The 13971-nt window shown below is 41.0% G+C and overlaps 2 protein-coding genes across 2 annotated transcripts in view; one reads left to right on the top strand and one right to left on the bottom strand.

Moving 5' to 3' along the window:
• PSTPIP1 (proline-serine-threonine phosphatase interacting protein 1) overlaps window positions 1-556 on the top strand; it is a 34766-nt gene extending 34210 nt beyond the window's left edge. The window contains exon 14 of the mRNA XM_010183260.1: window positions 425-556. Coding sequence (XP_010181562.1) covers window positions 425-556 — 132 coding nt within the window. The remainder of the gene's footprint in view (window positions 1-424) is intronic.
• Window positions 557-11549: 10993 nt separating this feature from the next.
• Window positions 11550-13971, bottom strand: part of TSPAN3 (tetraspanin 3) — a gene marked incomplete at its 5' end in the record, with an annotated part of 22827 nt that continues 20405 nt past the window's right edge. The window contains one exon of the mRNA XM_010183263.1: window positions 11550-12508. Coding sequence (XP_010181565.1) covers window positions 12416-12508 — 93 coding nt within the window. The remainder of the gene's footprint in view (window positions 12509-13971) is intronic.

The raw sequence follows: 13971 nt of genomic DNA, 5'->3' as shown, positions 1-13971 counted from the left end.
TCTGTATTAAAAGAACTAGAGACCTATTTAAGGCCTGGATTAGTAGAGACACTGTTATCATCTCTCTTGGGAATTAAGCTGTGCACCGTTTTATTTAGCAACACCTGCAGGCTATAGAAGGGTCATGGTTAGCTGGTTTAAGACAGTCATATTTAACCCTTTCTGGCCTTCCCCAATGACACCAGCAGTCAAGTTGCTGAGGAGAGGACACCATGGAGGCTGGGGAAATTTTAGGATCTTCAGGAAACAGCCAGATCAGTATGTGCTTAATCCCTCACTGTCTGGTATTTCAGGCTCATTCCCAATCAGAAGGACGCTGGCAGACTGTAGATGAAAGGCAGGGTAAAAAAACCCCACCAGACACATGCTTGGGCCCTCCTGTGCTCTCAGACTAACCACATTTCATTTCCCTGTCTCCTTTCAGAACATGGATGAACTGGACATCAGTGAAGGTGACATTGTAGTTGTCATTGAAGAAAACGAGGATGGCTGGTGGACAGCAGAAAGGAATGGGCAGCGAGGCTTTGTGCCAGGGTCTTACCTCAAAAAGCTTTGATGAAAAGAAGCCCCAAGTCCTCAGACTTTAAAAATATTCTATTACTGAAAACAAACAGCACACGAGGTCTGCTTCAGCTGACCAAGGACAACCCATAATACTGTCCTCTACAATTACCAGTCAGGAAATAAACTGACCATGCTTTCCTCTTCCTTTCTCCTGCCCCATCTCAGCACCTCCTGGCCTCCACTGTCTGCAAAAACCATCTTCACCTCAGAGAGATTAGGACTTGCGTTTCTCACCACAGTTCTGCCTACCCTAAGCACACCATGCTGCCATCAGTGTATCAAATCTTGACGAACCTGGGAGGAAAATCCTGCCCAGAACTTAACTGCACTAAGGCAAAAAGATCAAGGAAGCAAGTGGTGTTTCTGCAGCATGGAGGATTGCCTCCAGCCAGCCTGTGAGCCACCCTCATGGTCACAGCAGCCCTGTTCTGTGCCATGGATCCCCTCCTCTCACTGCACAGCCATGAAAGCATTTTTGACACTGGGGTGGAAAGCACACTCAGAAAGCAGATAGCTTTGATGTTGCAGGGTCTTAGCTGCTCAAAGCAAGGAAGAAGCTCTCAAGTTCCTTTTAACAGCCCCCTTTCAAGTTCCCCTTACAGCACATGGGTAACCAGGGAGAAAGGTGGGGAGCCCTCCACTGTTCTTTATCAGAGTTGCTGATGAAAATAGGAAAAAAAACAATGAATGCAGCTTGAAAGGAACACCTGAAGGACCGAGACATATCAGCAGTAAGAAATCATAAGGCACTCCACATTATGGCCACTTCCTAATACAATGAAATCCATGCTATCCATGGCTCTGCTTTGCACTGGATTAAAAATAAGGACAGATGATGAGCCCAAGGCTTGCTTTTGCCCTGACTGGATGGTTTCCCTGACACCTCCCTGGGATTTATCATGTTTAAAACAACACCAACAAATAAGCAAAGCCTCCAGCAGTGCTGCACTGCCCTGATCCCTCTCCTCTGAACCCCAGACAGAAGTGCCAATTACCTCCTCCTGCAATCTGCATACCCATGCCATCAGTGTATTCTCCTTTCAACATCTCTGTCCATCTCCTGCCCACAGGCTTCTCTGTCCATAACTGCTATCTACAGCCTTTGCATCTCTGGGATTGCTGCCATAGACACATCCTGGTTCCTTTCCAGGCACTTTTAATGTGCTTGTTCTTCAACAAACCCTCTTCAGAGAAGTCGCACTGTGCACGTTCACTGTATTCCACAGATTTCAGCTCTATCAGTCTTTCTAGTTTAATATTTGTTTCCAATTTTCACTGTATTTACCAGGGGATTGACGGGTACTTTCTGCCACTCCACCCTCTTCAGTGTTTCGAGATGGTTAAAGAAAATAAAAATCGGTGATTTAATCTGAAGCAGAGAGAGCTATTTCTGGGGGCAGAATGACCTTGTTTGCCAAGGTTACAGGTCTTAAAATTGAACCAAGTCAATGAAAATGAATCAATTTGCCACTCAAAAGGCTTGAGCAGGGAGGAACTAGTAGCTAAGACACAACAGGAAAGACAAAGAGAATTCTAGGCAGAAGAAAAAGCCATAATGGTCAATGTAATTATTCTTTAAATGAAACAGAATGAAGGTCAGAGGTATTTGCAGTACTTTAATCTCATTTCTTGCTTCAAGTTGCTGCAGGCCCTTTTTCTTTATTCCCCTGCAGTCCTTTGCACAGGCACACTTGTCCTTCCCACACTTCCCTACATTATTATGCAGCACGTCTGCATCAGTGCTGAAGGGCTCTGAGTGCCTTGCTTTTGCACAGGCTCAGAGGAACTACAGGAATCTGAATGGCATTTGAGGCACTAGGTTCCACAAACAGTAGTGCTTGTTCAGGCTGAAGATGTTAAGGATGGGTTTCCATGACCATGTCTAAATTGAACAGTGATAGAAGGATGGCCCACAATAGGCTTCAACTGGGCCACCACACTGTAAATGGTAACTGTCTGAGACAACCACAACGTTGCTTGTTATGTGCAGCATGTGAGGAAATCTGAAGTGCAACAGATTTAACGTATTTGTTTCTTGAACACTCAGTCTTGCACAAAGAGAACTTCAATAAACCAACAAAATAAGCCAACAAATACTTAAATAACTTAGGTAGATATTTTGCAGATTATCTTAAAAAATATAAATGATTGAGATGCATCTTCTCTAATTATGTGTGACACACAGATATTGCTGGGACTCCTCACTTCTCTGGGGGCCCAGACAGCCCCACAAAAGACACTGCAGTACCCAGTACCTGGTTACCCTGAAATCCTGTTACAGATCATCTATGCTTACAGGTCCCACATGGCCTACATCACTGACAGACAGCTAGTGGAATGGTGACTGCTGTTTCTACTCCATCAAATCATTCATATTTCTGCTGTAAAATTCAGGAAGCTGGTTTTATATCTATCTGTTCTTCTTCTGCCGGGTAAATACTAAGTGCAAGAGGCTACAGATACTTAAAAATGTACCCAACATTACAGCAATTGGGTCCACATGCTAACTCCAGCCTGTTCAGGAAATAAAAAAGCAGCAGCAATGTTTTCTCATTATTCTTTTGCTTTACATTGTAGAATTTGGCTGACAAGTAGTTACCAAGCCATATCTAGGCAGTTTGCCCTATCAGTGCAGCAGCACTTATCAGCAATAGAACAGAGATACCAAGGAATACCCACACCCTCTGAGTACACCCACATTTTAAGTGTCACCTACCCTTTGCCAGTAGGAAAAGCAGGAAGGTCAGATGTAGGTTACTGCCTTAATAACAAGGTTTCCTTTCCAGTTTGGTAACACTTGGGCAACAAAACTGACACATTAAAATAATCCTTTCATTTTTAGGTAAGATGGGAAACTGAAATGGGCCCTTCCCAGTGGGAAGCATCTTAAACTAAACTCTTCTTGAACAAACACTTCTAATAAGTTTCCACTTTCATTGTGACTACCACTTTTTGGCAAGCACATGCCAAGCAACATGCAGGGACAAAACAACAGTGGCAAAGCTTTGTGTTTGTCAAGTTAACTCCTATTTCACAGCACCCTCACAATAAGCAGACCAGCAGTACCGACACCACTAGTGCTCTGGCTCTGAGCGGGTTCACACACAAGAAGCTGTTCCCAGAGAGCAAGGAACGGACTTTTGCCAGCTGCTCTGCAAAGGGGGAAGCTACTGACCTACCTTTAGCCTGTGACTAGTATGCATAGTCAGACAAACTAATTAAAGAGAGTTACAATAAAGTTACTGAGCTGTTTTTGACTCGGCACCGCAGGACTTCAGTTTGCACAACAGACAACAAGTATTTCATGTTGAACAATTTCATACCTGTAACTGTTAACTAGAAATTCTGACTAAGCTATAAGAAACAGGCATCATCTATCCATTAAATATGAGTGACAAGAAAGACAGAGTCATTTCCCTCACAAACCACAACAGAGTAGAAAGGGACTGAGGTTGACACCTGCTGCTCTTCTAGATGGATTTTGGATTTGATGAATGTGGCCACGAGATAGATATGAAAAAGCATGGTGACAATCTTTTCGATTATTCCTTTAACCACAACAAGAATTCAAAGGTTGGAAGTAGGCAATCCAGCCCAACAGCACCCTTAAACCAGATTTAGGTACGCATATTATTCTCTTCTACCATATTATTATTAAGGAGAAGAGCAGGAAAACCTGTTTAAAAATAACATTTAGCCAACAACAAAACCATATGCAATTAGGAAATACAAGCGCAGCATGAGGCTCATCTCTGCACAGAACGGTTTTCAGCTGCTGCATATGGCATGAAGAGCCCATAAGCCAGTAGTCAAACAAAGCAGTGTCAGCCTAGAAACAGAGAGATCCAGGAGACCCAGCTCTAGGACAGCCAACACTGTTAGTGCTTAACCACAAAAAAAGGACCTCCTGCCAAGCTCACAGGTCCACTGCAACAGACTGCTAGATGCTAGCATTTTTTTATGGGTCAGCTGAAAGGAAGAAATGAACCCCTTTACAGGTGCGCAGTCAGCACCAGCAGGGGCACAGTGGCTGTTCAAGGTTTGAAGTGTCTGCCACCTCCTCGAGGACCCTGGCTTGAACTCTGTATTATGAATAACTCTGGCATACTTCAGCCAAAGTGCTGACAGATCATACACATAAACCATGAACAGTAGCAACTCTTACCTTGGATTCCTTCTCATCTTACTTCTTCAAGAAGTGTCTCTTCTTCTTCTGTGTCTCCTTTTCAGAGATAATTTTCTAGGCAAAGACTCTCAAATGCAGCTCAGACCTCATTAACTACTCAATGCAGTTTAAGTGGAAGCGCACAGATGCCAAGAGGAGATTCACTACAGGAGAGACATAAGATAGCATCTAATGGGAGCCTGGTTTGGTGTTAAGAAACACCTAACCTAAACACTAGTGGATAACTAATACACTTTCTTCTCTAGTACTACGTAACCTCTTGGCTGCATCACTGCTAGCTGGCTTAACTGCGCAGGCTTAGAGAACCCAGGGGACTCTACATCTGTACTATGGAAACAGTCTGCTGCACTGAAAAGTCACCATTAACCTCCAGTGTGGACTGGGAACAACTCTGCACGATATAGGGCAAACTGTAAAGGCCTAAAAAGCAGCCTCTGCTGCTCAGTACCATCTTTTTCCCTTTGCTTTGTTGTTCTCCAGCTTGCGAGGATGGGGCATTGAAAGCAAGGGCAGCTACCAGCCACATAACTCCCAATACTTCACATGTCTTCAAACAGAAACTATGCTCATTGTCAGTGAGCAAGGAGAGCAGGAAGATGCCCTTAGCTCGGTCTTCACCCTAAGATCCATATCCTCCTTGCTGCCAAAGGGTTATAGGCACAACCAAACTGCTGAGTCCCTAAAATAGAGTTGGTTGTCACAAAACACCACTAAAACCAGCACTAGCCAGCCACTACCACCCACCAGCAACATTCACCAGCTTCCTAAACTAATGATGGTATCCACCACAGGTGTTTTTATAGTGAAGCTGTGATGTGTTGGGCATGCTCACAGTAGCTAAGGCTAAATGAAAGAGAGTAGCTGGGGTTTTGTTCCCCAGGAAGAGGAAGGAGATGAAGTTGGGATGTCAGGTCACATCAGGTTTCCAGAAAGTAAACAGCTGCTAGGGACCTGCAGGGATCGATGGACTGGTTTTTGTAGGGGAAAGGATACTTGTGTGGAGTAATCAGATTTTGGATGAGGAACAGGTGCTTAACAGGTAATTAATAAAATGGCAATGTCCCATCTACTGAGAGAAAGCAGAACAAGGGAGAGGAACAAAGATCTTTCACCAAAGTGCTAGCCATTTTCTATCCCTTGTTAGCAATCACCTAACTTCAGTGGCCAGCTCACATTTTGGATGATGGAAGCTCAGGGCCAGTTGTGTCCAGATTTGTGCACTCCTGGACCACGCACGGTCCAAATTTGATTTGCTTCTAGAATTGCTAGATAATCATATTTCCATCAAATTAGCTAGTGCACATGGTACAGTGCTCATCCTGTCCTTCTACTGCTGTGAAAGGACAGCTGACACCTGATCTGGCACAAAGCCACTCGATGCAACATAAAGAGCACATTTACAGCCTATCACCGCTGTGAGCCATGTGGCTGCAGCATTTCTGTCTGACACAAGGGCTCAAAAAGCAGATTACTGTGGCAGTGTATTCTGACCGAAAGCACAGACTAAATCTTGCTTTTAGATATAAAACTCTAATAAAAACCACTGAGATCTCCCAGCAAAACCAGGAGAAATTTGACTCAGCATCCCTGAAATTTCTAAGAGGAAAGACAAAGTTCTTCAAAACCACCAGGCAAACAGAACTAGGCTTAGAACATCACTACCAGTTTACAGCCAGGGTTTTCACATATGACCTTGAAGACAAAGACATTTGAAAGCATATATAATCCCAGCTTTGCTGCCCTTACCATAATTCAACTAAACCACCAAATCGAGGTCAGACATACAAAGTAACCAGCATGTATACTGAATGAACTATAACTGCATCAGTGGTGCTTTCACTTAAATTCTCTTAGACTTAGAAATTCTGGCATTTGCTGCAGCCCCTGCCTCAGGGTAAATGGACACACAGCACAGCTACAGAAATTCTAGCCAAAACTTGAATGAATTTTTAGACATTTGGATTGTTCAAGAAGCCCAGGCTAAACCCTTTACTAAATATGTGACTGACTCTGTGAAGCAGAGATAGGACTTCTCCAAAGGTATGACAACTTTAGAGAAGTTACACCTCATACCTCAGTTTCCCCATGCATCCTGGGGAGTTTGTGAAGCACTCTGACGTCGTGACCTGAAAATCCTTCTGGCATGCCAAGTATTTTTGTGATTGTTCAATGCCAGACATTACCAGTCTAAATAAGCAAGTGTTGGGTGGTGGTCAGATCAGTAGTTGCAATGGAAAATCATGTACAAAACAACAAATTATACTGTGCACACAGTGCTGTTGCTTGTTTCATAACATGACTGGATGGCTCTGGGGAAGGGAGTTGCAGGCATGAGATAACACTCATGCTCAATGAGTGAGCATGTGGGGGAGTTTAGTCCATTCCCTTCCACTTTGCAGGGCACAAACGCTCAACAGCTGCATCTAGGGAAGAATTGTTCTGAAGTTTTAAGCTGAAAACAGTCCATGGAGGAGCTTCTTGGGAAACTGGTGAACTTTAACCTTCCCAGGATAAGAATGTTAACATAAGTGTGAATGGGAAAGCTTTCAATGCACTGATAGACGTGAGAAATGCTTTCTCTTCACAGAAGGGCTGCACAGCCCTTCTTATGTCTGAACCTCTTGTGAGGAAGGTAGGCATGAGCGACAGTGACTCTGTTCAGTGGCAGCTAAAGGTTTTACTACGGTCACTGCTCAATTCTGCAGCCATGGGGGGGATTCAAAACAAAAGAGAAGCTCTTATTCTAGAGATAGAAGGGATTTTGAGAAACACATCCTCCCTGCTCTACAGGATCCTGTGCCAGGCTTGAGCTCTGACAATCTCTCATTTGCATGGTAAAGTTCACATCCACGTCTGGTCTACAAAACATGGCCAAGCTTTCAGGTTATGGATAAGCTGTACTTCATGTTCATCTGCAGTGTAAATACACCACACAAAATACAGCTGAACAGCTATCCCAGAGTCTAGTCATACAGGGAAACAACAGCTGCCACCAGGCACAGATCCAGCAGAGATTATTGAAGTCACAGCAAAAAATAAGTCAAAGGTGTACGCCTAGATTAGATATGTATCGTGAAAACAAAACCTGCATCATGAAGGCAACTGCCATAGTGAGGAAGTGAAGAAACATGTGGGCAATACATCTCATGTCTACCTCTGCTACCCCAGGCAGCTGTCAGGCTGTTAAACCTGCCTGGGGTATAACACATGGCCAAGCAGCAGCTTGCCCATGCTGCCCCAGCACTTCCTTCTCCTCCATCCAGTAACAAAAAGCTGTGATTTAGCCTTATTTTTTTTTAAATCCTCGTTATATGTTATACAGAAGGAAACTTGAACAAAAAACATTAGCAAGGTGAGTTTTAAATAAAGCTGTGGAAGTAGGTTTATTATATGCAGAAAGGGCAGCTGCTCCTTTAATCAGTGAGGGTGGCACCAAAGAGAGAAAATTGAAAAAGTCCATTTAGAGGCTCAGGTGGCAGTCTGCTAAGCACTGCATTAATCCAAGTGTGTGCTTATGCTACAGGATACAGCACATGGGAAAACCTAAGATTCACTGCACTTGGAAACTTCTGTTGTATTTCAGTGGGATTTATCTCAGGCCAGAGATACAGTCAGTTACGAGAGCCACTAACTCTGTATCATGGAAGCTATCACTACCACTATTATCACAAGTACTTATCTCAAATCTCATCTGTAACTACAAGTACTGAAAAAATCTCTCACAAGCTGTCCTCTTCAAGACAGTTTTTGTTGAGGTTTTGTTTTGTTTTTCCACTTTGCCAAACTGAGCTTGTTAAGCCATTTTTGCCCCTGTTTAATACGATAAACACATGCCTGATCATACATTACTACACTGTAGACTAAGACTCTTAAATTCTCATGAGCCACATATTAGATTGCTGAAAGGCAGTAAAGCACGGGACTTGCACTGCAATGTACTTAAAAATCATTTTAATAGCAACAAGAAGAAACAAAGCTCAACTAAAACCATCTTTAAGACAATTCTAATCTCTTGTGTTAAAAAGCTGTGGATCAGGCCAGGCTCGCTGCTGCAGGCAAGCTACATGCTTGTGTGCTCCACACTGCACACACATATTCAAGCATTCTTTGAATGACTTCCTATGCAGTCTGTACTGATCTCCTTGACTCTTCAGCAGAAGGCACCAGATCCAGATGATCTGGATGTGCAGTCACTTCAGCTGTGCAGCAAGGGTGACACAAACATACTGATGCTTGTTTGATGCTGGAAATCAAAGTACTGTTAAGCTACAGAGAACAGATTCAGTTACCCCCTTAAAAACACAAACCTTTCTCCCTCTACCAATCACCCAGTGTTGCTAATATTAACAGCTTCACTGGCTGAAGTAACAGTAAAGTAGTAAAAGTAAAAACACCCCAACCAACCAGTGAAAGAAGTGGCTAATCGACTTAGATAGCATTACCAGCCTTTGACAGCATAGTGAAAAATTAAAATCTAAACCATGTACTACACTGTAATCAGTCCTACAGAGCTTATCAAGCCTACCAACAGAGTGTCAACAACTGGTTCTGTATTTCCTATGCTGTAAGATCTCACTATAATAGAGCTCAATTTCAGTAGACTCTACACTCCAGATGACAAGTCACATCAGATTAAGGAGGGGAATAAGAACATCCTACATATTGTATATTCCAAGAAGTCAAATACACTGAAGAAACCTCTTGAGAGCAGTCAGCTAAAAACTAAGAATTGTGGCATTGTGCTTACAAAAGTAATAGGATTGCCTTAAATCCAGCTACAAGATAGACAAGAGGAAATCCAAACAGGAACTGAAAGTGTCAGACAGAAGTCAAGGAAAAAAGAGCTGGAGTAAAACCAAGTCATCCCCTGTCCCCTAAAAAGCATTAGCAGATATGAGCTTATTAGGCCAAGTTACAGTGACATCAACATTTGTCTAATGCAATCCAAAACTTATTCATTCTTTCAGTAAGAAAAAAAATTATTTCCTGATATACCAACCTTATTTCACTTGCTGCAATTTAAGCCTGTGGTGTTTTTTTTTTAACAGTCACAGAAAATACATTCTTCAAATACATGAAAGATTTCCCCAAAGAGGAAGGGAAGAAACTTAATATTCCCTTTCCTAAAACACTGACCTTCAAAATAGTATGTGTGGATTCTGCGCCAGAGAAAAGAAAAATGCAGTTAATCAGTGATGCTAAAGGTAAAGGAGAAATTAAGGATTCCTCTTTAGAGTGTTAGTGAGAAACTTGTTCAAACATAACTTAAGAAACATGGGAAAAGGGGCAGTGAGGAAGATAAAGGATCATAGCACAGACCAGAGATACTGAGCAAGCCAAATTAACACATAGCTGGGATGGAGTCTACACTGCAAACTGCAGTGCTACTGAGCAAACTGAACCAGTTGGTGTTGGAAGCAATAGACCCATGATACTCCCAACATTAATTAAGTACAGGCTGATTTATGGTATTTTTCTCACTAATATTAAGTAGCCCCTGCTAAACTGGATGCTGCCATGGCTCAATTATCTCTGATACCTGAGCTTATCTCAAACTAGCTTGCAGAGGTAACTTTATACCGCAGTGCAGATGACTCCTACACTAAACAGGGTTCAACCACAACAGCTAGAAAAACAACCAACAACTGAATATGTATTAGAGGAAAGAAAAGCTCTTCCATCTTTCTCACGCTTAAGCTTTCAGTTTTTTTTAAATTCAGATTTTTAGACAGTGTTTTATGCCAAAAAGAAAGGTGTAAAATACTTACTGAGTAGATTAAGAAAAATTTTCTACAAGTTTTCCACATTCTAGCATGAACTCCCTGCATTTTTTAAAGCAAGCAGAGACTTCCCTAATCTACATGCAAGTACTTGGTGCTATACCATTAGGTCATCTCTACTTCAAATCCACGTTTTCCAGCAAGATTAACAATTACATGCTCTGTAACTCTCTCACTTCAAAGGGATATGCAGAACTTATTTCTGCCTTGCTGCCAGTAAGAGCCGACTGCTTCTGGAAGAACCCTTAGCTTTGTTTTGTGCAACACAGAAGTCTGTTTTAAAACCTTTCCTGGTCTGATTCTTACAAGCCAGGATCATCTCAATCTTATTACTCTGGTATCTCACCAAGCATATCTACAACATGCAATACAACATGATGCAGTTAATCCTTAAATTCATCAATGCCTCTGATAGTGATTCTGTTAGTAGGCTTGCTACCACATCTGTGAAATTTAACACTAGAGTCCCAGGAGGCCAAAAGTGCACTTCTACAGCAGTAGAACAACTCTTAAGAAACATAAATCCCGCCCAAGACATATTTGGCCTTAAGAACAGATTACACGCATTATCTTTTCCTGAGTGATGTTTCTTCACACATGAGTATCTGAGATTATTATGTTGCTGTCAAGTTTGGCTGAGTACGTCTACTTTGTATCATAAAGCATATCAGCAAATGCTAGAAATTCTGAACATTTCTGGCTTCTGCAAAGAATGAGGCAACTGAAACCATGGAAAGCAGAGCTGCGACTAAGCATCTGAATAACATAATACACATCAATGCATCATTAACATACAGCAGTTAAAGTAAGGCTATTCATACCCTGCTGTTGAGAGGCAACATATTAATCATTAATTGTATTCAGAAGACACTAATTTTCCACCAAATTCAAGTTGTGCTGTGTTTCTCTGGCATTGTTTCAAATAAAGAGAACAAATGTGGTATAATCAACCTTCCAAACGTTACATCTATTTAAGTGAAGCTGCTTAAAACAAATCTTAAAACAGAAAACAAGACAAGTTTATAGGGAGGATATACAGAGATTTATTTAATCAGGTTTACTATTTACAGTTGAAATCACTTTCACATACTACTTTTCTACTCTACACCGCTACATTGTTTCCAATCCAATTAAGATATACAGTCTAACAGTTCACTCAACACATAAAACCGTTTTCGCTCTTCATAGAAAAATGAAATATTTCATTATAGAACAGTAGTGCATACATTATACTCCTGAAAAGCCAGCTTATATTTTAAACCACTAATGTTTGAAGTATTTGAAGTCTCTGAAGGTCAAAACTACAGTCACATAATCCTAAAATTTTGGTTAGTCTTTTTTTTTTTTTTGCAATTTTTTTTATATAAAGTGTAATGGACTTCACTTAAGTGTTTTTTGAAATGCGACACTGGTGAGGGGCGAGATTAAAGTATTTTCTCTCAAATTAAATACAGCTGGCTTCCTTCGTACAACTTTGGCCAAAAAAGTTCCATGTAATGTAAGTTTAAGAAGTCATCTCTCTATACGCAAGAATCAGCCAGTTAATGCTCAGAGGTAATCTACCAAAGTAGGCACACATCCTTTGACTTTCATATCAACCAAATTACACTTAACTTGCAAATGGTTCTGAAATTAGAAAGTTTACTAGTATACTAAAACATTTAGATACATGAATAGCTGGCTAAAACAGTGAAAGTCACAGGTAATTATATGGGTGTGTGTAAAGCTGAATTGTTTTGCCCATCACCAGTGTACAATACAGCTGTCCTCATCTGTGAAAGGTGACCTTTGACTAAGCTTAGTGCAAGAAAGTTATCGCAGTAGGCCTGGCCCATTCACCTTCCACATAGTGAGATAAGATTGAACTGCGTGTTCGCATTTTCTTCTAGGCGTAGGTCCCGCCAGTGATGAGAAGTTCGTAGGCAGGATCCCGACTCCTCCTACATAGTACTATGCAGGCACACAACATGCCCAGAAGCTATGAAGACAAAAAAAGAAAACAAGCTAAGTACAAAGAAGGTACTTTGAGATTTAACCTCAGCACAGAAATTGTCAGCATGCTTGCAAGACCACAATTGTCCATAATGTAAATGGCAACAAATATACTGTTCTTGAGAATGAAGCATTTCCTGCTATAAAAAGCAAACTTCAACCTTATTGGCTTTCAACATTGTCTTGTGCATCTTTAACAGAATGGTGTTTTTGGTCAGCCACTTGTATGCTGCCTCAATAATTCAGATGGAAGAAATTACTAATTTTTTAATGAAAGGTACAGATGTTTTAGATGCTGTATCTGGCATGAAAAATGAAAGTGAAATTCAAATGCATTAGCCCCTAATCACTATGATGAGAAAGCACAAAACATGACTTTTATGAATGTACTTCACCACTGAAATCTCTTTCAAATGCTCTCTCTGTTAACGTGTCGTATTAGAAAGCTTAAGTTCAATGTGAATTATTTACTTGTAGACATTTTCCTGCAGTTAAAATTCATAGTACCATGACTGTGCTGGCAATTTTGCCAGGAATTAAGGGTATGATCACTCAGTATATATTTACAAGACTTAAGTCAGATGACTATAATCAGGGACATAGGACATGATCTTTTACAGACATTTTACATGTCTACTGAAGGCAGACTAAGACTACCTACTAAAAGAAATGAGCTATAGCATTGTGTTCTATGGCCTATAGCAATTGGCAACAGTTTCTAGTAAAGTAGGAGATTCTATTCATTTGGTCACATGCACAGAAGTTTAGTCACAGATGCAAGTACTTTAAAACCAAAATCAAAACATCCTCAAAAAACTTTTAACAGAAAACAAACAAGAATGAAATGAACAGACAGCCAAGTGTGAAACAGCAAAAACCTAGTGAAAACACAGCACTGGGACAAAAGGTTAGTTACTCGCTTTTTGAAATGAAGTCTGATGCAAACATCACACGTATAACAAGTTTTAAAACGAAATGATGGTACATGCAACACTCAAGTCTTCTGAAAGACTGAAGAGATAAATGTTTTAGAAATCCTAAGTCAAAATAAGCGGTGATTAAAAAGAGGCACAATGAAATTCTAGTATGAGCTTTTAATTTCCTGGAAAGGAACATGCTGTAAAGATTAACAATACTCTTTGTCTAGAGTTCATGATCTGCTTTGGATCTATAGCAGAAACCAGCTCAGGTTCAAAAAAGCATGTGGGGAACAACCTAGTGTTGCTTCAGCCTCTTGGTAAAAACAAAGCCTTTCTTCACTTTCTGTCAGTACTTGGGTGGTTCCAGTTCACAGATTAACTTCCAAATATATATTTGGGTCAGAGTAAGAGAAAACCAGTTACATAAGAGAATGACTCTTCATGGACAGAGTCCTTTTAAGTGAGAAGATAATAGCCACAGTTAAAAAAAGCCTTTAAGTTAGAATTGTGAGATGGAGAGTTTATGGGA

This window comes from Mesitornis unicolor, unplaced genomic scaffold (genome assembly GCF_000695765.1).
Source record: "Mesitornis unicolor isolate BGI_N332 unplaced genomic scaffold, ASM69576v1 scaffold15614, whole genome shotgun sequence".
NCBI lineage: Eukaryota > Metazoa > Chordata > Aves > Mesitornithiformes > Mesitornithidae > Mesitornis > Mesitornis unicolor.
The sequence above is the reverse complement of the archived record's forward strand: the minus strand, read 5'-3'. Positions and strand labels throughout refer to the sequence as shown.